At 43.8% G+C, this 25,458-nt stretch overlaps 1 protein-coding gene across 1 annotated transcript in view; it reads left to right on the top strand.

Moving 5' to 3' along the window:
• Positions 1-25,458, top strand: part of MAST2 (microtubule associated serine/threonine kinase 2) — a 360,153-nt gene that overhangs the window by 248,922 nt on the left and 85,773 nt on the right. Inside the window, 5 exon segments of the mRNA XM_029618685.1 lie at positions 1,487-1,619; positions 4,899-4,966; positions 9,426-9,508; positions 15,517-15,725; positions 20,023-20,161. Coding sequence (XP_029474545.1) covers positions 1,487-1,619; positions 4,899-4,966; positions 9,426-9,508; positions 15,517-15,725; positions 20,023-20,161 — 632 coding nt within the window.

Raw genomic sequence — 25,458 nt, 5'->3', positions numbered from 1 at the left:
CATATAAGGCAGCTAAACTGTGTAGAATAAAATCACTAAACCCACATTGAGGCAACAAGCAAAACAAATAAGACCAGACAACTTTATCAAACACTTTCTCCAAATTTAGACTAAAAAAAATAGCTTCAGATTGCTTAGTACCAAGTATTTGTAATAGCATATCTGTTCCACATAGAACCAACTTGATGTGGTGCAACCATAAAAGAGATCACAGAGCCAAGTCTAGCAGCTAATATAGAGGTGAAGTTTTAAATCAGAATTCAACAGAGAAATAGGGCAAAAGGATTCTGGTAGCTCAGAATCCTTTCCCTTCTTCAATAAGATAGTAATCAATGTCCTACTCATGTCTTAAGGAGAAACATTGAGCAACCACAGCTTCCTCAAACATACTCTTCAAAGATTAAAAAACTAAGGGACACTGAATCTTATAAAACTCACTTTCCAAGCCATCAGGCCCTTGAGTCTTACATAGCTTCAATGCCTTGATGTGCACAATCACTTCTATGTCAGAAATGGATCTATAAGAAAATAACCTGCTCAGGAGATAGTCAAGAAAGCTACAGTTTTTGAAAGAGAGAAAGTATAGAAGGCTCAGAACTCGCTTGTGCAGAATACAGCTCCCTATAAAAGTGTACAAAAGTTTGTGATATTTCTGAGAACCTGTTTGTTTTACAACCCTTTGGGGTCTTAATACTAGAGATGTAATGAGCATGCCGATCACTACGGGCCAAATGGACCAGTAACCACCCTATCTTGTTGACAAATCTGTGCAATTTGTATTTAAAAAAAAAAAAAAAGATTGCTTCACCACCTTTTGAATTAAGAGATCTTTGAGCTGCTGCTTTTAAGATTTGCTCATCTACATCTTATGCTGCTGCGATGTTTCCTAAATAGCATATATGTGTGTTTTCACTATTTACATGTGTATATGCAGAGTTTATGCACAGAAATTTGTTGAAAATTAACCCCTAAGGGGTTATTTTCTAAATGATTTACATGCTTAAAACTGGCTTTTACTCATGTAAGTGGGCTTTTGAAAATTGCTCTAATATATGCCATTGAATTGTCAATAGCTTTTATGCACGTAAGTGCATTTTAAGCGCATGAATGGGCTTTTGAAAATTGCTACAATATTATTACATTTATGCACATAACTCCCTTGAAAATTATCTCCTGTTTTAAAGACACATGTAATAATTATTATTGCCCAATTACATCAATTACCCTTTTTATATGCTTCTAAAGGACAAATAACAAAACAACCACTACAGAATCTGAATCTTTGAATAATTGATTTGTAAACATGTTGCAAGCTGATGTACACATCAGAGCTATCCCTGTGGGCCTAGTAGGAATAAACAGCTCGGAGGCAAAGAAGCTCTTAACAAAAAGCTGTCTTTACTCCATTTTATAGGAAAGTGTAATATTGGACCATTTCCCAAAGTACTTTTGTAGTGAAATACTTTACTTCTGATTCTTACTTTAGGAGTTTGATCCAGAGGAATTCTACCATCTTTTGGAAGCTGCTGAGGGCCATGCCAAAGAAGGACAAGGAATCAAATGTGACATCCCCCGCTACATCATTAGTCAATTGGGACTCACCCGAGATCCCCTGGAGGGTGAGAACATTTGTATGCATTTCATTTAAAAAGTACTAGTTTTATTTGCCAAGTTTTAAGTTGGAAACATGCCTCTACTGTACTTTGGATCTAATTAATAAAGCACTTTAATAAAATAGAAAATGGAACACATCTGCCAGTTCTGAATTCTCTTTATCCCAATCAGACCAGAGAAGCCTGATGCAATAATGTAGGTAAAGTTCCATTGGGAAGAAAACATGACTTTGTATTCATTTACTTCAGTTTTAAAATGTTATTTCTGAAAATATTGGTCTTTGGTCAAAACTTGCAGTAGGGACCTAGAGCAGTTTTATAAAGAACTCTACTACAAGAGTATTACATCAATATTTCATCTAGTCTTTTCTCCTTCGGATCTTATTCTCAGCCTCCTTGTTTTGCTTTGAGATCACCCATGTCTTTTCTTTTTTATTGCTTTTTTTCATTATTTATATTTAATTTCAAATTTTCAGAGTGAGTGGTTTCTGGTAAATGGTATGTTAAAATGGCATTCTATGCCAGGAAATCCCAAAAACAAAAGGGTGTCACAATCACCACACTCGAATCCCTCATCAATATATAAATTTTAATCTATGGATAAACCATCATAATAGGCACTACCGGTATAAAAACCTTCATTGGCTTATCAGTAATCATGTGGTTTCATTCATCAATGTCTAAAAAAACTTTTCTTTTTTTGTTGTTTTTTATAATGCAATTGAAGACCTTAGGGGGTCATTTATCAAAATGTGCTAAGGCGTTTTCGCATGTTAACGTATGTGATAGCACCATATGGTATGGTGCGATGCAAATCCGAAAAAGAGGAGTTAGGGGCGGGAGTGGGCTGGGTTTGCCAGTCTGTGAAGTGCTATCGCACAGACTTAACGCCGATTTTAACTACACCGTTTTCAGCGTTAAGCCATGCGATAGCTTGCGTTACGGGGCGGTAAGGTGTTAGCGCATTTCGCGATGTCTCCTGAAAGGCCTGTTTTAGTAAGTTTGAATCTCCCGGAACACCAGTCTAGCCATCTGGAGAGGGAGAGAGAGAGAAAGGCCATAATGTCCTCTCCATAGATATTTTTTTCCCTACCTAGTAACTCGAGGTGAGGTTTAGGTATTAGTGTAGGGGGTTAGGGGCCACTTTGACATTCAACGTGAGACATACAAACAGAACAGTGGTCTCTTGTGAAGATTTGATGACCTTCGGAGTGAGGAAACTCACTCCAAGATGAGATTTGTGCAATGTCCTCTCCACCTAGCTTGATGTTACCCAGGTAGAGTGTCCATCAAGCTAGGTTGAGAGAACCTTGACCAATCACCTTGACCATATCGGTTTACATGAAACATAACGCAGTACATAGAACATTGAGGGTGATAAAACAATGGGAACAGGATAAATGAGAGAAATTTGAATTGGGATTGAAAAGGGAGGGATTTAAATTGGGATAGTTAAAGAAAGTAACAGTCAATACAAAATGTAATGGAAAAATACAATTGCAGTATAACTTATGGTGGAGTAAAAGAGAGTAATAGTCAACTAATACAAAATGTAATGGAAAAATACATTTTTTGGATCAGTCTATAGTCTTGCCCACATTTTTCCCAAGGCCCCACTTTCACCAGGGCGAGAGGGTTTTATACACCTTGAACTATAAACGTGCACTTGCATTTTACCTAGACCGCACTGCAGTCCATAGGAAATCCACCCAACTCTTTGTTTCTTTCGATAAAAACAAACCGGGAGTTGCAGTGGGCAAACAAACTCTCTCCAATTGGCTAGCAGACTGTATTGAATTCTGCTATGAAAAAGCAGGCCTTCCTCTCCAGGGACGAGTGAAGGCACACTCAGTAAGAGCCATGGCAACCTCAGCACACTGTCGTTCAGTACCGATTGCTGAGATCTGTAAAGCTGAAACATGGAGCTCTCTTCACACATTTGCAGCACATTACTGCCTGGACAAGGAAGGATGCCAAGATTCTGCCTTTGGCCAATCCGTCTTGAACTTATTTCCAGTTTAATCCCAATTCCTTCCACATCCACCTGCTGTGATTTTCAGGCTGCCTCATTTTTCCCAACAGTTACACCAGTTTTTGTGCCTGTTGCACAAGTTGTACGCTGTTGGTCCAAACAAATATGAGTCAGCCTGTAGCTTGCTAATCATCCACATGTGAGAACTACCATCCTGCTTATCCTGGGAGAAAGCAGAGTTGCTTACCTGTACCAGGTGTTCTCCCAGGACAGCAGGATGTAGTCCTCACGAAAGCCACCTGCCACCCCGCGGAGTTGGGCCCGAAACGTTTTATTATTTTATTTTTTCGCTCGCACCTTTTGCTACAAATGAGTCTGAAGGGGAGACCCCTGTGGCTAAAGGGATTATGGCATGCTGGGCATGCTCAGTGTGCCAGTCAAAAGTTCTAGAAACTTTGACAGAAAAGTTTTCCGTGATAGGGCTCCGTCTGCTGACGTCACCCACATATGAGGACTACATCCTGCTGTCCTGGGAGAACACCTGTTACAGGTAAGCAACTCTGCTTTTCCATGAAAAAAGTACCTGCAGAAAAAGGAGTTGCAACTGTCCTTGAGTACTTATTTATTTAGTACTCACAGCAAGTTTCAAAGTAAAAATACCTGTGTACTTCCTCTTTGAAAACTGGTACAAAGTCTGCAGGTAAAACATACTCGCAGACTTTGTCCTAGTATGTACAGTTTGAAAAGTGCCCCCTGAATTTAGTAATATTTTCACAAAAGCTGTGGATGTACTGAATTTCATTGGTTAATTTTAGCACTGTGGGATCAGTTTTCAAGAGATCTAGCTGCTTGATTTGAGAGTTAGGAGCTAAATCATCTCCTTTGAAAATTCATTGGGGATGATTGACTAGGCAACTACATTTAACCACCCATAAAATGGTCAGCCTTGCAGGATCATGAGGGACTTGGCCATCCAACTGTGGTGCACAAAAAGCAGATCTAAATCCAGCCAACCAAATTTGGGAGAAATTAGAGCTGCAAAATTTGGCCAGCTAGGTTGGATGCTCGGTTTGCACTAAAAATTCACCCCCATATTACTAGAGTTCATAAACAGCATTTCAGTGAATCTGTCTTAGACCAACTTTTTTGTGTGTACACTGTGTCATGATCTTATAGTGGGTTCTCTGGCTCATAGTTTGGATCTCAAAAACCTGAGATCTAGAATAGTGATCTGTTCCACAAAAAGAAATAGATGACATATTAAGATTACTACAGAAACAGATTATCTATGTGTTTTTTATGGTTTTGTTTAGAAATGGCCCAGCTGAATAGCTATGAAAGCAGCCATCCAGACACTCCCGAGACAGATGATTCTGCAGAGGTAAGAAAATACTTTTTTTAGCGTTCTTTACGAAGTTAAAAAAAAAAAAAAAAAAAGAATGCCTTGTGATTAGGATGTGTCTATCTGTGATCCCCCTATCAGTGTAAAAAAAACTAAGACTGATTTTGATGCAAATTAGCAGGCGATGGGTAAAGAAGCAATTGTACATCACAGTTCAGAGATCTGTGTCACATGGTTGGCAGTTTATTGGATCTGTCAGAGAGCCAGTAGCCAGGGCTGGTCTCTGGGGATAGCCCTTCAGCCACTCTGAAAGCCCTTTCGGACTATAGACACACGTGAGCCCCTGTGCCACAGCGCAACCTTGAAGACAGAGACCACAAGGCATGCGCCACTGGCAGGTGAACGTATCAAAACACAGGACAGGCAATAAGGATCCACTGAAGACAACTACGACTGCAGCAACACCAAGATGGAATTGAAGACAGAAGTGGAGCCAAGCTGGAGACATGGAACCAAGAACCATGCTGAATACCATAGCAGGCTGAAGACAAGAGACCAGACAATGATGAAGAACCAGACAAAGGCTGAAGACAAGGATCCAGATAAGGAGAAAGAGCCAGGCGAAGAACAAGACAAAGACCAGACAAGCACTGAAGACCAGGATGGGCCGCAGGCTGGAACAATCTCTCCGAAGACCAGGAACTCGGAACTCTGGGACTAGAAACAAGACTCGACAACCAAGAGAACTCCGAAGATGTAATCCAGCAAAGGTGGACCCAGCACAGAAAACCACCAAGGACCTGAAACAGAACAAGGACCACTGAAGACCACAGGAACAAGAACCAGGTTGAAGACACTGAACAGTGGAACAGGAACAGACGGCTACAGCAGGCCCAGGAACAAGAGACCTTGAGAAGGCCCTGATACAGAACTGAGTTTTTAATTGTTGGATGTTATTCTGTTCATAGCTGTTTTGAAACATTTATTCTGCTTATTAGTATAGTTTTACAATTACTTCTGTGTGGGGATTTATAGCTGCTTGCTAGTTCTGTTTTCTTAATAAAGAGGTGTATTGGTTTTTAGGGCCTGATTTAATATTTGTAATGTTGCCTTTTCATAGATAGGGTTGCTCCTGTTTGAGTGCATTCCATAATACAGGTGTAACTGTGTGCGGATTAGTTTATGTGCATTACTACAGATCCTGGGAGTATGTTAGTTCGGTTCTGTGTCTGTTATCGAGATGAGATATTTTACTAGCAGGTAAGTGTTTGTATCAATCTTATTTGTTGTGTTTTCTCAAAAGGACATGCATTGGTGGTAAACTGCTGTCTTTTCATAAGTAGGGCTATTGTGCCTGGTAGTAGAAGGAGTTTGAGTTGCTGTTATTGAGATGACACCAGAACCAGAATATCTTTTTTGTGGAGTGAGTTGTACGGGGTATGTCATAATTCTGCTTTACATTTATTATTGTGGGTCAGGGGGGTTCCCGTGGATGCAAACTGTACTTTTACATCTAGCCCCATGATGATCATGGGTCAGGGTGTCATGCATGTGAGAACCATCTGTCAGGTGTGTCCCGACAGAAAAAAGGTTGAGAACCACTGCCCTAAACAAATCATTGGTGAGTGTCTGGATAGGCCGCATTCCTCATGAGGTTCTTCAACCATGCTCTGGTTGCAGGCAGTTGGATATTAGGGGTTAAAATGTTTCTATTTATTTATTTATTTATTTATTTATTTATTTATTTATTTATTGGTTTTTATATACCGCCGCTCATCAAAGATATCACGTCGGTGCACATAGAACAAAAATACGCAGTTGCGTGTACATATAACAATATAATAATAGCTGAATTCCATAAAACATTAGAACAGTTACATATGGTATCAAGAACAACTTATTTAGCTAATAATAGATGATAAAATAGATGATAAAATAGAGCAGTGCTGGGTTTAAACAACATGAAGACTTCTAGGTAACTATCTGGAGATGGTTGCAAGGAAGCTCGGAGTCCCTGCATCACAGTGCTGGAGGAGGATCAGGTTCAACCAGCTTGGCAGCGTCTGCTTCTGTCAGTGATAGCACTAGGAAAAAATCGCACTCAGTCTGAAAGACGAGAAAAAACTACTCTGTTAGTGTCAGCATCACTGGACGCAGCATTTTGATCCACAACTTTGAGGGTGACAAGGTCTGAGCTGGTTAATGTGGACCTATTTAAGGCTCTTCACTGTCAGGATTTCTTCATTTGGATAATATATGCGACAGGTGAAGCTTTATCCACAATCACAAAAGGTCCTTTCCAGCTAGGCAAAACGTTCTTTCGGTTTTGTTTTTACTGTTGCTATAGTAGAAGAATTAGTCTCCCATTTAATACTCTTCAGAGGTAGCTTTAAATTGTAATAGGCCTTTCCACCTCAGGCATTGGCCTTGGGATACCTGGGCAGCACCAAGGTACTTTATAAATGTTCCTGCTGATGTGCAACATACTGTGGCACAGGGGTGGCATTAGCCAAATCAGAATCCCGTGTCCTGTAAAGCAAGTGCATGGGCAAAATCACTTCTCTAAGAGACATCCTATCAATGGGGAGAATCCCCTGGCTCTATTTGCCATCAGCACCAGGGGCAATTTTACCTCCCATTCCTTACCTGATGTGGACACATTTCTTTAGAATGCTGATCAAGGCCTTTGGTGCTCTCTCTACCTGATTGGATAACTGTAGATGATATAATCTGTGGAGTTTGCTTTTCACACCCAGTGGTGTTTCTACCAGGGTATTACTGTGTCTCACAGCATCCCTTTCCCTTTCTGAATAGTGAGCCAAGCCTTATCTCTGACTTCCACGGGCATTTCCCTGGGACCACAAAGCACAGACCCATCCTCGGAGCAGACCTACTCTTTAATAAAGCAGAGTACTTGTTAAGCGAGCTCGGAATGATTAGGGTGACCTCAGAACCCATATCCAGGAGATCCTCACAACTGAATACATCTTGTATTCCGATGGAGATCATACACTGGCGTACCAGAGTTTCCTCTTTCCTAAGGGTTGTTGAGGCAGCAGCAGCATCAACGGGTTCAGTTTAGGAGTAAATCTTTCACAACAACAGTAGATACTTGGGGAGTGAAAACAGTGTGATTTAGTCATTTTGAGCTAGTAGAGGACTGGCGACACCTTGGGAGTATTATGCCCAGTATTGCTCTTGGGTCCTCAGGTTTTTCCAGATTTTCCTGGGGCTCTGTCTCAGATGTTGCCAGTGTGCTCTCCCATTAGTTGCTGCTGCTTCGGGAGTACTGTGAACTGGTGTCTTGGTTTCTGCTGAATCAAAGGATTGTTCCTTGGGAGGAGGTGTCCTAGGCATGTCAGATTTAGGATAAGACGAGATAGCATTAATTTCCAGGTTTACCTATGAAATATGGTGAATATCTAGTTCTGGACCTTCTTATTGGTATATGGACTTTTAGTCATTTGTTTTCTTGAAAATTTCATAGCTCTTTTTAGCTTCCTCTACTAGGAAACCTATGGGTGCATGCTTGTAGGCACAGAGGTGAGCCCTATAATTAACGAGAAGAGATTAATAGAAACTGTCCCTGAATGCTTCACCATTGCACTCCCCCTCATGGAAGAAGGCCTGCCTCAATTTCTGGCTAAAAACTCTCTGGCTCCTATCCTCTCTGCAGGACGTCGTGTATGTGGCCTTCCTGGAGAGGGAATTTTTGGTACCGGTGCCAAAATGTTTAAGGGCAGACTCAAAGTTCTTAAGGTGCCAGTACTTGCTTTTGAGAAGCTAGCGGTTTCTATTTGGCTTCCTCACTAAACTTCCTAGGTATAAGGGCAATCCTGTCTCTCTCAGAATTAAAGCCTAGAAGCTTGAGCATATGCTGAAGTTTAGCTAGAGGCTGCACTATGGTAAGACCCGAGCTCTTCTGAAATGGGGTCTTAATCTGCTGAGGTGGTGACTGGTAGGGTGGTCATCTAGGTCAGGTGGTGTAATCTCAGTCTCTGGCTAGCCCTGCTTGATAGCCCAACATGCCCCTTCCATTGGGGACTGAGAAAGACATACCTTCATTTTCTCAACCTACCCTCGGGAGGGAGGGGAAAGAGGATTTTCCAGTACCTTCTGATCGGAAGATTTTATTTTATACTCCCTGGGGCTGGGTAGCCTTGCTCCTTTCTGCCCTGATTACTGGTGGTACAGGAGGGAGCCTCCTGTCTTCTTTCCCCCTTGGTCAGGGGCTCCATGGTCCACCAAACGCGGCTGGCGAAAGGGAGGAAAGCCAGGCAGGACCTGCCTTAGTTGTCATTAAGGGTTCATCCTGGCTCTTGCTGTATGTGCTGAGCTTGTCAGCCTCCGTCCTCCTGCACTTCCATGCAGCAAAATTGGAATGGCCCCCTGATAGCTCTTCTCAGGACTTTGAAAATTGGCTACTGTGTCTTTTAATTTATAGGATTTATGGAAATGTCAAAAATTGACATCATGAATTTTTTTTCTTGATTTTCAGAGCCGAGGGGGGTTGATACAGTCAAAGAAACCTTCTGAAGAAGAATTTGAGAACATTAAACTCATCAGTAATGGAGCTTATGGGTAATGTGTTCTGACTACAGTATAAAACATTTCCTCGTAGAATTCTCTTTTACACTCTCTGCAGCCAGGTTTATGTAACCTGAAACCAAAGCTCCTCCCCATCAGGTCTTGAGACTTTTCCAGCCATTGAATGAAGCATAATTGGCCAATGAGGTGAGGCTGATCAGCACTTCCATCACAGTTTTGCTGTAGTCTCAGCTGTGGTAAGACTCTGCTTGCCTTGCTCTCTCATAGAATTTGAAAGGTAAATAAAATAGCCTGTGAAACTGATGGTAAAGAATTTTGAAGTTCTCTAAGAAAAAGCTGGTAACAGTTTTTAGTATAGAAAACCAGTTCCCAAAGTACTCGGCTTGTTAAGGTCTCTAGGGGAAAAAAGCCAGCAAGCCACTTACAATGAAAAGCTTTTATAAGCAGTACTTTAAGTATCTTTCAAGCCCATGCCATTAGGACTCTCTCTACTTCTAGAGTAGGGCTTCTCAAATCTGTCCTAGGTTTTCAGATTATCCACAATGAATATGCATGAGATAAATTTGCATCTGCTGAGGGTCTTGTACATCCAGATTTATCTGAAGCATATTCTTTGGGGGTATCCTGAAAAACTAACTGGCTGTGGGTCACTGGGACAGATATGGGAAGCCCTATTCTAGAGTATTTACAAAGTTTTCATTCCTGTTTTGCATGTCTGAAAAGAACACAACCAAACCAATAGGTGATTCTGCATAGAAACATAATTTCAACTCTGGAATCATACAGTTTATTTGTTTTAAACATTTATAACCTTTTCTATCTTCAATTCTAAGCAGGGTACAAAATTGCATAGAAGGTAAAACTATGCCAGATAAAACAAACATTACAAACAAAACAGACCCTTCAAAATTAATAATAGCAACAATCAAACTGCCACATCCTATTCCCTAACATTCCATAAACAGGATCCTGGGACAAAGTACTAGGGATGTGAATCGTTTTTTGACGATTTAAAATATCGTCCGATATATTTTAAATCGTCAAAAATCGTTAGGGCCACGATACAATACCAATTCCCCCGATTTATCGTCAAAAAATCGTAAATCGGGGGAAGGGGGAGGGCAGGAAAACCGGCACACTAAAACCGCCTAAAACCTACCCCCGACCCTTTAAATTAAATCCCCCACCCTCCCAAACCCCCCCCCAAATGCCTTAAATTACCTGGGGGTCCAGCGGCGGTCCGGAACGGCCTCCTGCAATTGAATCGTGTTGTCTTCAGCCGGCGCCATTTTTCAAAATGGCGGCGCAAAATGGCGGCGGCCATAGACCAACACGATTCGACTGCAGGAGGTCGTTCCGGACCCCCGCTGGACTTTTGGCAAGTCTTGTGGGGGTCAGGAGGCCCCCCAAGCTGGCCAAAAGTCCCTGGGGGTCCAGCGGGGGTCCGGAAAAAGATCTCCTGCCGCGAATCGTTTTCCGTACGGAAAATGGCGCCGGCAGGAGATCGACTGCAGGAGGTCGTTCAGCGGCGGTCCGGAACCCCCGCTGAACGTCCTCCTGCAGTCGATCTCCTGCCGGCGCCATTTTCCATACGGAAAACGATTCGCGGCAGGAGATCGTTTTCCGGACCCCCGCTGGACCCCCAGGGACTTTTGGCCAGCTTGGGGGGGCCTCCTGACCCCCACAAGACTTGCCAAAAGTCCAGCGGGGGTCCGGAACGACCTCCTGCAGTCGAATCGTGTTGGTCTATGGCCGCCGCCATTTTGCGCCGCCATTTTGAAAAATGGCGCCGGCTGAAGACAACACGATTCAATTGCAGGAGACCGTTCCGGACCGCTGCCGTTCCAGACCACCGCTGGACCCCCAGGTAATTTAAGGCATTTTGGAGGGGGGTTCGGGAGGGTGGGGGATTTAATTTAAAGGGTCGGGGGTGGGTTTTAGGGGGTTTTAGTGTGCCGGCTCACGATTTTCACGATACTTTAAACACCCAAATGGCAACAATAAGATTCCCTCCCCCTCCCAGCCGAAATCGATCGTTAAGACGATTGAGGACACGATTCACATCTCTACAAAGTACTGTAAATTAGGAAAACGTTTTAGACACTCCCAGTTCACCTAGGAGTCTGACTTTGCACGTTTCACATTACCAACACAAGATTCAGAATCTCATTTCCAAAACAAAGGAACTACAGGTAGGGTTGCCAGCTAGCTCCAGATTTTTAGGACAGGTTGACCCAGTTCGGGTTTTATTCCATTGCATGCAGGAACTTAGTGTTGCTTTTCTGAAGAAATGCATAGGTAAATCAGAACTACAATTCCCTGCATGTAATGGGATAAAACCAGGACTGGATCAACCTGTCCTGAAAATCCAGAGCCAGTTGGCAATTCTAACGGCAGGCCATGAATTTCTCCACCATTAAACAAGCTGTGCTCTTCTAACTGATTGTCTCATTTTCAGATTTGATAATATGGGCAAAATGCCATTTCTCAGAGTTCAACTCTCTTTTGAATTAAAGATAAAGATAGAGGTAAAGGACTTCTCTCTATGTGTCAAAAACAAATCCATATATTAAACAGGGATTCCTTTAATGACTCCTGAATGGGTATATATAACCACAGATGAAGCCCAGAAAGGCTGGGGCACCACTTTACAAGGAAACTGCTCAAAATGAGAGAAAGATCTTCATATGAATGTTTTAGCAACAAGAATGTAAGATTTTCCATACTGGGTCAGACGTAAGATCCATCAAGCCCAGTATCTTGTGCCAAGCCAGGTCACAAGTACCTGGCAGGATCCCAAGGTGTAGATAGATTCCAAGCTGTTTATCTGAAGAATAAACTGTGGATTTCTGCAAGTTTACCTTAATAGTTAATGGCCTTTTCCTCCAGGAACATGTCCAAACCTTTTTTAAATGCATCTACATTAATAGCTTTCACCACATCCTCTAGCAATGAATTCCAGAGTTTAATTATGCACTGAATAAAAAAATATTTTCTCTTACTAGTTTTGAATTTATTACCTGGTAACTTCATTGTGTATCCTCTGGTCTTTGTACTTTTCGAAAGAGTAAACAACTGATTAACATTTACTCATAAGAACATAAGAAATTGCCATGCTGGGTCAGACCAAGGGTCCATCAAGCCCAGCATCCTTTTTCCAACAGAGGCCAAAACCAGGCCACAAGAACCTGGCAATTACCCAAACACTAAGAAGATCCCATGCTAGTGATGCAATTAATAGCAGTGGCTATTCCCTAAGTAAAATTGATTAATAGCCATTAATGGACTTCTCCTCCAAGACCTTATCCAAACCTTTTTTGAACCCAGCTACACTAACTGCACTAACCACATCCTCTGGCAACAAATTCCAGAGCTTTATTGTGCGTTGAGTGAAAAAGAATTTTCTCCGATTAGTCTTAAATGTGCTACTTGCTAACTTCATGGAATGCCCCTTGTCCTTCTATTATTCAAAAGTGAAAATAACCGAGTCACATCTACTCGTTCAAGACCTCTCATGATCTTAAAGAGCTCAATCATATCCCCCCTCAGCCGTCTCTTCTCCAAGCTGAACAGCCCTAACCTCTTCAGCCTTTCCTCATAGGGAAGCTGTTCCATCCCCTTTATCATTTTGGTTGCCCTTCTCTGTACCTTCTCCATCGCAACTATATCTTTTTTGAGATGCGGCGACCAGAATTGTACACAGTATTCAAAGTGCTGTCTCACCATGGAGCGATATAGAGGCATTATGACGATTTCCGTTTTATTAACCATTCCCTTCCTAATAATTCCTAATATTCTGTTTGCTTTTTTGATTGCTGCAGCACACGGAACCGACGATTTCAATGTGTTATCCACTATGATGCCTAGATCTTTTTCCTGGGTGGTAGCTCCTGAAAACCTGACTGGCAGGTGTGCCCTGAGGACTGGGTTGAGAAGCACTGCTCTAGGGTATCCATATTTAGATCCCTATGTCTCATTTCACAGGTCTACTCTATTTTGGTAGCCCTTCTCTAGACCACCTTCCCTATATCTTTATCCTTCCAGAGGTAGGGCCTACAGAAGTGAACACAATATTCCAGGTGAGGTTATAGAAATAGACCTGTATAATGGTATGATCACAGCAGTACAGATCTGTAAATCTCTGGCTTGAAGAATAGATATGTGGTCATCTGTGGATACCAAGGTTGGAAGGAAGGGGGTCTTAAAACTGCAATCAAACCAGCCCTTTAAGGTACTGATTTTGTAAGTCCCTTGGTGTAGACTGTGTGATAGTGAAATTCTACATGCTTTGACATATTCAGCTACACCAGTGGATGTTTTAATGTGATAATTAAATCTTTGAATCTTTTTGAGACTAAATTGCTAATGGAGCACTCTGAACTGATATGCAAAAGTTGTTATATTACTTTATTTTATTTTATTTCGTTGTCTGTAACCCTCGCCTATATCCCAGATCTTTAGTCAAATATATTGGAACATTTCAATTGATAGATGTTAATGCCCACTGTTAATATTACCTGTGTAACCCGTCTTTATTTGTTGATTTATAACTATGAATATTACTTTTGTAAACCATTATTATCTAAACATGGAATGACAGTATTTAAAATATCTAAATAAATAAACTGAATGGAAGTCCTGATTAGCCTGATGTCACTGGCCAACTATTTTTGAGTCAACAGGTAGAAATGTCTCATACACTGATGGGGAATGAGCTTTGTTTCATTTTACTGTGAATGGTAATTAATAGTAAGACAGCATTCCTGTTACTATAGAAGTAAGGATTTCTAGCTCAGATTTGTCCTCAGACAGTATTTTTACTGTCTGAGCTCTGTTTGAGGAGGTTTCACTCAGTCTGTGTCTGTAGCAAGACCTATGTTTTTTATTCCATGCCATCTCTTCTTTCTCACCTAGTTTTACTAGCACCAGGCATCTGAACGTCTGCCCTCTTAGGTCACTGAGCTGCGGAAAGATATGGTTCATCACATCTACTATTACATATCATTTCTATAGTGCTACTAGATGTACATCTCTAAGGCAATTGTTAGTCATGTATCCTGTCTGGCCAATTCTGAACTATTTTTACTGTCTCTCTTCTTTCCCCATAATAACCATGTGCATCCCATCTGTCTGGAAAACTGACATTTTGCCTCTGAAATACTGGAATACAAAATAGCTTGCTCATTAAGATTATGCTGCTATATATATAACATCTAAAATGAAAATGTTAGCACCAATACAAAATAACATAATTGGAATAGTTTATTTCAGAAACTGATACAGTAGAACTTGTGTTTTCGGAATAGCAATGTTAACAGCCATTTTGTCCTTAATGTATAGTAAAGGCCAGTTTTATAAACTTCCAAATATCAAAGCATTTCCTATACAACATTAATTGGCTCATTTTTTGACAGTGCACACTCTATAATTACATTGTGCTGGTATTCTCACAAAAGATAGTAAAGACATTGACCTCTTTTGAATCCTTCCTTCATTGAAGCTGGTCAGGCTTTGGTGCGATATGGAAGGGAGGGACTACAACTGTCACTATTATGCTGGCCACTCCCCCAGCAAGCGGGGCTGAGCTTTGGAGAAGGCGCTCCTCCCGAGTGCTGGGGCTGGTGAGGTTCTCCTAAGAAGGGAAAAGGAAAAGACTGAGTTGAAATACTGGCTGAAAAGACAAAAATAGAAAATTCTCTTCAAGATTAAACAAAAACATTGGCCTTTATTTTCGGTGTTCAGGTTACAGATTATATTCATTTCTATAACATGAAAATAATGATAAACACCAAAGAGTGGTCCAATATCATTAAGGCTATTCAAAGAGTCTTCATTACACTAGTTCCAAGCTATTTTAAAAGAAGAAAAAATAGTATAGCACTACTATTGAGTATGGTGGGCCAAATTCTCCCCGTGGATTTGATGAGTACTGATATTCAAATGCATCTCCTCCATAACAGACTGACACACATGACACAACTCATGGCTCTATGCAATTCAGAACCGCTGACCCCATTATGATTTATGTTCTATGTTTCTAGAGCTGTGTATTTGGTGAGACACAAAGGCACCCGTCAGCGCTTTGCCATGAAGAAAATCAACAAACAGAACTTGATCCTGAGGAATCAGATCCAGCAGGCATTTGTGGAAAGGGATATTCTCACCTTTGCAGAGAACCCCTTTGTGGTCAGCATGTTCTGCTCCTTTGAGACCAAGCGTCATCTGTGCATGGTTATGGAGTATGTGGAAGGTATCTTTCGTAAAATCTATCCTTGTATTATTTAGTCTTCTTTTGCAGAGCCTTCCTCTCTGCTCCTTTGATGGAGTTTCTTTTCTCCCATTTTTGTCCCTTTTCCCCCCTTTGATATGCAGGTCAAGTACCACAGAGACCTCTTTTGATTGAGATCAGCTTAGCTGTAGCCTGTGCAGTTTTTTAAATCAGTCAACAGTTAACCGTAAACAGAACCATCCATAGCTTATTCTCTTCCCAGGGACTAAGTGCTTAGGAACAAAAGAATTGTCTTGCTGAGTCAGACCATATGTCCATAGAGTCTCGCATCCTGTCTTCAACAGTTGCCAATCTGGGTCACTTGGAAGTAGCCAGCAGATGCTAGTGGAGCTATCTGTTCCTTGTTTCTGACTCCCAGAATTAATAGGTGGTGATCCTGTGTCTATCTGGCTAATAACTGTCAATGGACCAGTCCTCCAGAAACTTGTCCAAACCGTTTTTAAATCAAGCTATACTATTAACCTTGACTAGATCCTCCATCAATAAATTTCACAGCGTAGTAGTGCATTGACTGAAAAAGAATGGTTCTGGCATGAGATTCTTCCCAATATCCTCCACAATAAAGACCAAAGCCAAGAATTAATTTAGTTTGTCTGCTGTGGCTTTATCTTCCCTGAGTGCCACTTTTATCCCCAATCATCTAATAATCCACTGACTCCCTCACGGATTTCTCGATTTTATGTACAAACATTTTTTATTTAGTTTTTGTGTCTTTCCCAAGTCTGTCCTCAAATTCTCTGTTGACAAGAAAGCATGAATCAGACATATGTGGGTGATGTCTGCAGATGGCACCCAGTTCTCAGAGCTTAGTAAAAGTTTTACTGAACATAAACATGAGTTCCCACACACTGCCTTGTGAGCCCTTCAAGCTTTCTTCATCTGACTTACCGCATAGATATGTCCATTTTTTTATTTTTGGCCTTGTTTTTTGGGTTTCAAGTGAGCGGTTTTTGACATGGTGCAGGACCAGCCAGCTGGATCCCTTCTCCTGTGATCCGAGGGACTTGTTTCAACATCTGTTCTTCCTGATGTCTTCCAGCCTTAGCACCTCTTCAGTTAAAGGTCATCTTGGTGCTACTGCAGCATATTTCTAGCAGGTAGAAGGAGCTCTGATCTCTCTTCACCCATTTAATATCAAAGTTCACAAAAGGTTTATGGCATTCCAAGCCTCCAGTCAGTAAACCTATAGTACCTTGGGACCTCATCATATTTCTTGCTCCACTCATGAGATCTCTCTTCATACCTCTCAAGTTGGTGGAGTTGTATTTTTCTTGGAAAGTGTTGTTTCTTGCAGCCATATTTCAGTTTGAATTGCAAGCTCTGGTTTTCTACTCACCAAACCTGCAGCTTTTTCACAACAGTATAGTATTGCATACTCGCCCACAATTTTTTTTTCCAAAAGAGGTATCTGCTTTCCATATCAACCAAGCTATTGTGTTATAGACTTTTTTTTCAAAGACCTCATGTGCACTCCTTGGTCTGCAAGAGAGCACTGACATGCTACTTAAAGAAGACAACTTCTCTGTCAAGCTTCTCAATTGTTCGTGTCCTTTGAGCGCAAAAAATTCAGGAGGGCAGTTGCCAAACAAACTCTAATTGGCTAGCGGAATGTGTTGGGGGAGCGCTAGGGAGTGCTCCCGATTCCAGGGAGATGTGTGCCCTTGGACCATGACGTGACTGCAGAGAGGAGCTCAGTGGAAGCGCCGCAGCAGGCAAGACGTGTCCAAGCATGGGAGGAGCAGACTGGCCACCGAGCCCTAACCTCTGCTGAACCTGCACACACCGGTGGAGACCCAACAACGCAATGCTGGTCTCTGGGGTAGCCCTCCGGCCACTCGATAGCCCTTTCAGACCTGCCTCTGGGGAGTGGCAGATGTGGCAGGACGGACAGAGGTCGAGGACAAGCGATGGTACTGGAACTTTGAGCAAGACGGGACCTCAGACTTGGACTAGGCTCGAATACTGGTACAAAATGAAGATGCTTGGAGACTCAGGCAAGACGAAGACATGTGAAGCTTGGGACTCAGATGAGACAAGGATGCCTGATACTTGGAGACTCAAATGAGACGAGGACAAAAGGTAACTTGGAGCTCAGACGCAAGACACTCAGACGTGGATGAAGATCAAAGGTGGATTCTAGAGAGTCAGGCGAGGATTCGGATACTCCGATGAGGACTTCGAACTTGGGAAGACTCAGACGAGGATAAGGACTCAGGATACTCAGACGAAGGCAAAGGCTCAGGATCTAGGTTGAGGACAGGAACAGGCTTCCGGGGAGTGCTCGAGGAAGGATCCAACAGGAAGAGGGCTCCAGCTACCGGAAAAGGACCCCGGATAGAAATGGATTTACTCCCAGGGAAGATCAGCTGGAGACGAGGTCCGGGGTGAGGCGAAGCTGAACCCAGAGCTAGGAACTAACGGTACTTCAGGATCAGAACTGGACAAAGGACATCAGGAGTGAGACTTGAAACATCAGGGACAGGACTCGGAACATCGGACCTCAGGAACATCTGAAACATGACGGACGAATACATCAGAGGACAGAGACGTCTGGACATCCAAAGACAAGGGGACGTCTGGAGACACTGAGACATCTTGACATCTGGAGACTAGGACTGGATCCGTCGAGAGACCAGAACATGGAACAAAGATGACAGAGGTTCAAGAACCATGGACGAAGACAAGAAGTACCAACGAGGAACAGAATGCCTTGAAGAAGTGAAGAAGGATTACGGAGGACTCCTGGGATGAAGAGCTGGAACTCAAGATCCAGGAGCAGTCCGATCCCATGACCAACTCCTTGCGAAGACTGAGTGAAGGAAGGCCCTCTTTATAGGGCTGAAGAGGAAACGCCTTGGAACATCAGCAGGAGGAGCCCAGGAGGACTGCCCACCACTGGCCGTTTAAGAGAAGAGAGGAGGCGCAGCCGCGTCCCTAAGGAAGAGGCAGGACCTTGGAGAGCGACGTCCTGCTGCAAAGAGGAAGCAAGGCCTTGACGACGGTGGCTCCCTGCCACGAAGCAAGAAGATTGATGGCTGCTTCATGCCGCAAGAAGAGGAGCTCCAGAGCGGCCTCCTGGCCGCGGAAGATGACCCGGACGACGGCGGCCTCCTGGCTGCGTGGAGAAGAGCTTCAGGGTGGCCTCTAGGCCGCTGAAGAGGAAAGCTTTGGCAGCGGCCTAGCCACAGAGAGACGGCGAGATGGAGGAGCTGATGCTGGAAGCGGCCTGCAGGCTGCAGAAGAAACGGAAAATTGTCAGCGGCCTCCGGGCCACAAGGTAATGGTGTCTGCGGCCTCCTGGCCGCGAGGTGGAGAAGAGACGTCAGCGGCTTCTGCCGCAAAGAGGCAGCGTCGGCGGCCTCCTGGCCGCAAGGGAGCATGGCAGCATGGCCGTGCGGGAAGATGGTGAAGGCGATCTCCGGACCACGAGGGAACACCGGCAGCCTCCAGGCTCAAGACAGCGGCTCCGGCCGCAAACGAGGCAGGCAGACAGCGTCAGGGAGGCAGCAGAGAGGTAAGAGACTGCTTGTGGGCCTATCCCACAAGCAGGATTGGAACAGAATGTATTGTGCATTATTATGCACTGGCTGGTTTATAGATTACAGACTCTGTTGAGGCTCATCAAAAGAAGAGCCTTGGCAACTTCAGTGGCTCATTTTAGTGCCATTTCCATTGAAGACATATTTAAGGCTGCTACTTAGCCATCGTGTACCAAAGAGACAATAACTTTGGACAAGCAGTTCTGCACAGCCTGTTAAACTTGGCCCCCACCAGGAGGAGAGTGGACTACTGGGTAATGTTCAATAGTTGCTCTGTGCATTGACTGATTCATGCCTGCTTGATGACGGAGAAAGCAAGTTTGCTAACCTTCAAAGAGGGTTCTCTTTAGACAGCAAGATGAATCAGCCATACTTAATATTTGCCACCTCCTTGGGGAATCGACTACCTTACTAAAACTTAAGCTCTGGAAGAGACTGATGAGGCAGTGTGCAAATGCGAGAACTCCCTTGCATACTCAGTAAACCTTTCACTGTACTCTTGACAGATGAGTCCATGTTGCCACCATGAGTAATAGATGACATCACCCATTTGTTACGGTTGATTCATCCTGCTGTCTACAAAGAACTCTGTTTATATTTTCCTCATTTGAGGAGCAATCCCAGGAAGACTTGTCAATTGTAACGTTCAGAATAGTTGCTTGTGTTAGTAATTCTTTACTGTTTTGAATATTCTTTGTTTCTGTTGGTTCACATCACAGGGGGAGATTGTGCAACATTGCTAAAGAACATTGGAGCTCTGCCTGTTGATATGGCAAGGATGTACTTTGCAGAAACTGTGTTGGCCCTGGAATATCTTCACAATTATGGAATTGTGCACCGTGACCTGAAACCAGACAAGTATAACGTCATGTTATTACATCTTGATTAAATGTTAAAATGATCATTTGTTGGTACTGAAATCAGGCCCATCTCAAGGAATTTGCCACTTCAAATGGCATCAAAATTTTGCAGCTTTCCAGTTCTCCTTAACTTTGTTCCATCCATGCACTTATCACCTTGCCCAGGTTCCTCTGCTATCTGTGTATGATGACAGCAACATCAGCAGCTTCATTTCCTCTCTGCTCATGGGAAATATGATCCAGCATGTGCTCTCAATCCCTGCCTCCTGTATGTGCTTCCTACTTAAAACTGAAATTGTTTGGGAATAGTCAGGGGCTGTGAATGCATGCTGGTTCACAGTCCCCATGCACAGGAGCTGGGGGTAGGGAGAGAAGGAGGGTGAAGTGATACTACTACTACTACTACTACTACTACTACTACCACAAACACTAAGTACGGATAGCAGTCTGAACTGGGACCACCTCACTGATTTAAAAAAGCGAGGAGGCATGGGGTGACAACTGATGCTGGGAGAGGTCAAGATTGAGGCAGTAGAGGAAAGGAAGACTGGCAGGAGTAGTGGAGGCCTTTGGAGGCATTTTTGCAACTTGCTGCCCTAGGCAATCACATGTGCTGCCTAGCAATTTCCTCCAGCCCTGATTAACAAAGGTCTTCCTTATCGTCTATGCCAGACCAGTCCAGACAGTCCTTTTGGAGGAAGAGAAGAAAAGTGCAAAGCTGACTTCATGTCTCTTACCGGGGGGCTGGTGTAGCTTTCAACTTTTCAGTATTCCTTTATTTCTAGAACATGGTATAGTTCCCTGATCAGTCCAGACCATGGGTTGAGCCTCCTGTCCAGCAGACGGAGACAGACCAAAACTGAAAGGGTATCCTATACGAGGACAGAGCCTACCCTGCAGCCCTTCAGTATTTGTCTGTCTCCAGCAGATGCGACAGCTCACCCTGCGGTTCCCTGGCTTATCTTCTTAGTATCACGATCTCGCCCCTCCGCTCAGCATGCTGTGGGGCTTTGCTGGGCTTCAGGCCTCCGGCTCGGCTTATATACCAGGTCCCGTCCACTTGTACAGCTCATGCACAGCACTGCTAGGGACTCCTCCAACATCTAGTCAGAGTGCCAGGCCTAGTCCTGGCACTCCCAAACAGTACACAGGAAAAAAAGGGCTTTATCACAAAAAGGGTTTAATGTAGTCCTGCAGCCCCGCAACAATGCCTGGTTGATCTTACAAACCCCAAGCCTAACTGCTTAGGTTCTCTTTAGCAAGCTCACAGTTAAACAGCATTCAAACCATAATTTCCTTCCAACCTCTCTTAAACATCCTTGTATAAACCCAGAATTTACCATCCCCCAACCTCCTGGTTATTTCACCTCCATAGAGGAACAGCTGGAGCTTTCCTCTTCCCAGCTTACCTCCATCTCCTCCTCCAGAGACTCTGAGGAGCCGGGCTTTTGTGGCCAGCTCCACCACGGCGGCACGCCCTCTTCCTCAGCTTCCATAGACTCTGCTGAGTCATAGGGATCAGTCCCAATTTCCTCCACCTGTTCCTGCTCACTCTCCAGCCAGGGGTCAGGTGTCGGTTCAGGGAACCTGGGAAGTGTAGTCTTTGCTACCTTCCTCTGGGCCCTCCGGTGGCTAGATTTGGTACTGCCAGCTTCTGTTTTTCTGTGTCCCGGCTGTTTCTGCCCCTGGCCAGGTCGTACTGCATCACACTTAGCCTTTGCCCTGTTGGGCTCTTTTTCCCTATTCCTGTCAGATCAAGCAAGTATTTCAAAATTGTTAAGAGGTTATAAAACAAAAAAAAGAAAAAAGAAAAGACTCTGTTTCACTCAGGAGACAGCACCTGTCTCCTCGCTCTTGGGGGGCCTGGGGGGGGGTTTCACCTCTTGTTTTTTAAGCAGCCTAGACTCCTTTCCTGGTATACCTTATTGGGGTGATACTGGTGGTCCAGTCACTCCCCCTATCTAACTGCTTTTTGCGTAACTATCTCCTGGGGCGCTCCATTCCCCTGCTGGCTGGGCCAGCAGGGAAGCACATTCCCCTGCAATTAAAAAAAAAAAAAAAAAAAGGAATACTAATTATTTGGGGCACTTTCAGCTTCAGTACTGACTGTTTTTTTTGGCAGCTTTTGATATTTACTTTAGGAGCGTGCAGGGATCATTCTCCTGCACCCGCTCCTCAGCACCGGACAGCTCAGTAATTTTTTCTGACCTCGCGGCACTTTTTTACTCACAGTCATGCCATGTTCCAATCTGTGCCTGGCCTGCGGGGAGCCTGCTTTGTGGCTCTCCCGCGAAGGCCTTTGCTCGGGGTGCCTGCCGGGTGGGGAGAGACAAAATCGACGACCCGGGGGAAGTCCTCTGATCGCATGGCCAGGCCGTTCCCGAGTCGGCAAATCGCGGGGACGGTGGCCATCTTGGGGGTTTCTGCAGCTCCCGATTCAGGGCTGCAGGACTCAGAGGAGCCGATTTTTCATTTTCTCTCCCCGATTTGAGCCCCGCACAGGCCCAGGATGAGGACCTTGACCCCTCCTCCCCTCACCCCCCCCCCCCCCCCCCCCGGGGGAAATCCAGGCCACGTTTTTCTTCGGAATTTGTGCTATTAATGCACAAATCTTATTTGGCCAGTATACAGGAGGAGGAGGAAGCTCTACCAGGTCCTCCCCCCTCTAAGATCCCCCGCATGCCCTCTCCGCTTGCTCCCACGGCGCCGGATGTGCACGAGTCTGTATGGGTTCGAGTGGTACCGGGGGTCCCTCCACCCCCTTATCCTCCGGCTCTACAGGTGACACCAGATCAGGATCCAGATGCAGATTTGGCGGGGCCTGCCCCCCTCTGGAGGGGGATGACCCACGAGTGCTCCGCTTATTTCAGAGGGAAGAGCTGGAGCAAAATGATAAAGGGGATGGAACAGCTCCCCTATGAGGAAAGGCTGAAGAGGTTAGGACTTTTCAGCTTGGAGAAGAGACGGCTGAGGGGGGATATGATAGAGATGTTTAAAATAAAATCATGAGAGGTCCAGAACAGGTAGATGTGAATCGTTTTTTTACTCTTTTGGATAGTAGAAAGACTAGGGGGCACTCCATGAAGTTAGCATGGGGCACATTTAAAACTAATCGGAGAAAGTTCTTTTTCACCCCATGCACAATTAAACTCTGGAATTTGTTGCCAGAGGATGTGGTTAGTGCAGTTAGTATAGCTGTGTTTAAAAAAGGATTGGATAAGTTCTTGGAGGAGAAGTCCATTACCTGCTATTAATTAAGTTGACTTAGATAATAACCCCCGCAATTACTAGCAACGGTAACATGAACTAGACTTGCCAGGTTCTTATGGCCTGGATTGGCCACTGTTGGAAACAGGATGGCTGGGCTTGATGGACCCTTGGTCTGACCCAGTATGGCATGTTCTTATGTTCTTATTCTACAGCGCCGTATCCTCTAGTCCCTGATAGGAGCAAGAGTGACATCATTGGGCATGTGTGTTTGCTCTTCCCACAAAAAAAATCTAAGATTTTAAATTTTATACAGAAATTGCTAAGATTTATGAAACACCCCAATGGATCACAGGACTAGAAACATGTAGCCCATTCTGTTTCCTTGTTAAGACTTTGAGGAGATACAGTTTGATTGCAATATATAAAATCTGTTCTTTACGAGCCAGAGTCCGAACCCTGTAAACCCCTCCCCCCCTCCCAAAATCCAGTGGCACATGATCCAGGATAGTCCACCTTATATCAGAAAAGGAATGACCCATTTGTAAAAAAATGTGTAACTAAAGGAGCGTCCAATTTCTGTACATGGAGACATTTGTATTCAATTACTTGTACTCACTGTGCATTGCATCATTCCCACATATTGTAAATTGCATGGATATTTGATCAAATATACAATAAACTTAGATTTGCATGTAAATTCCTTCATTGATTTAAACATCATTCCAGTAATTGACATCACACAATCAGATTGTAGAATGAAAGAACAGAAAGCACAGTTATGACACAATGGTACATTCAAATCTGATTAAGAGATTTGATCAAAATCCAGTGATGACCTAACCACTTGATCCTTTATATTTCTTCATCTCGAAAATGCAAATCATAGAGGTAAATTCAGCATGGGATGGATTTATAGAACATGCCAATATTTTATAATAATGGTACAAGTATGTGAAGAGGCCATCGTGTGCTTCAAAGGTTTGCTGTGCAGATATTTCATGTGAAGACTGTTTGAACAGAAGGTCACGATTACTGAATAATGGTCGTCAAAGCATTTTTAATACAAGAAGGAGGATACCCGCTATTCAAAAAACAATTCACCATCACCTTGGCTTGAGATTGAAACTCATCTAGATCAGAGCATAGGTAATGCAGACTTAAGAATTGTCCTGTATGTAGGTGGTTCTTGAATGTACCGGGATGAAAGCTGTCATACGAGAACAAATTATTATGCTCATTCAGTTTCCTGTATGCAGAAGTCCACAAAGAATATTGATACTTACACATTTGGATGTCCAAAAAAGCAATTTCGCAATCGTTATAATTGATGGTGAATTTTAAACAAGGATCTTAATGCACTTAGCCACTCACAGAATTGTAACAGTAGAGGTGTTGACCCCTTCCAAATAAAGAAAACATCGTTTATATATCTCTTCCAACAAAATAACAAACCAGTCCAGATACTCCCAAAAATATGCTGGAATTCAAATCCTGCTACAAAAATATTGGCCACATCAAGGCCCATGACCACTCCCATTACTGTTACTCATAATTGAAGATATTTGTCCTGAAAAGCAAAATACTCTTGTTCAATGCAAATGCTGCCAGTTCTAAAATAAATGAAATAGGGATCCTTTGAAACAATTACATGTACACAATATTTGCTTAATGGACAATAGTGCTTGATCCTTAGGAAACACTGGGGTAGATTTTCAAAAAGCGCGATTTGGCGTACTTTTGTTGGCGCATCAGGCGCCAACAAAAGTACGCTGGATTTAGAAGATACGCGCGTAGCCGCTAAAATCCTAAGTTCCCTCCGAGGCCGCTCCGAAATCGGAGCGGCCTCGGAGGGAACTTTCTTTTGCCCTCCCCTCACCTTCCCCTCCCTTCCCCTACCTAACCCACCCCCTCGGCCCTGTCTAAACCCCCCCCTTACCTTTGTCGGGGGATTTACGCCTCCCGGAGGGAGACTTAAATCCCCGCGCGCCAGCGGGCCACTAGCGCGCCGGGATGCGACCTGGGGGCGGGTCCGGAGGGCGCGGCCACGCCCCCGGACCGCCCCGGGCCGTAACCACGCCCTCGGAC

The sequence above is a fragment of the Rhinatrema bivittatum genome, chromosome 10, assembly GCF_901001135.1.
Source record: "Rhinatrema bivittatum chromosome 10, aRhiBiv1.1, whole genome shotgun sequence".
Classification (NCBI taxonomy): Eukaryota; Metazoa; Chordata; class Amphibia; order Gymnophiona; family Rhinatrematidae; genus Rhinatrema; species Rhinatrema bivittatum.
The sequence above is the reverse complement of the archived record's forward strand: the minus strand, read 5'-3'. Positions and strand labels throughout refer to the sequence as shown.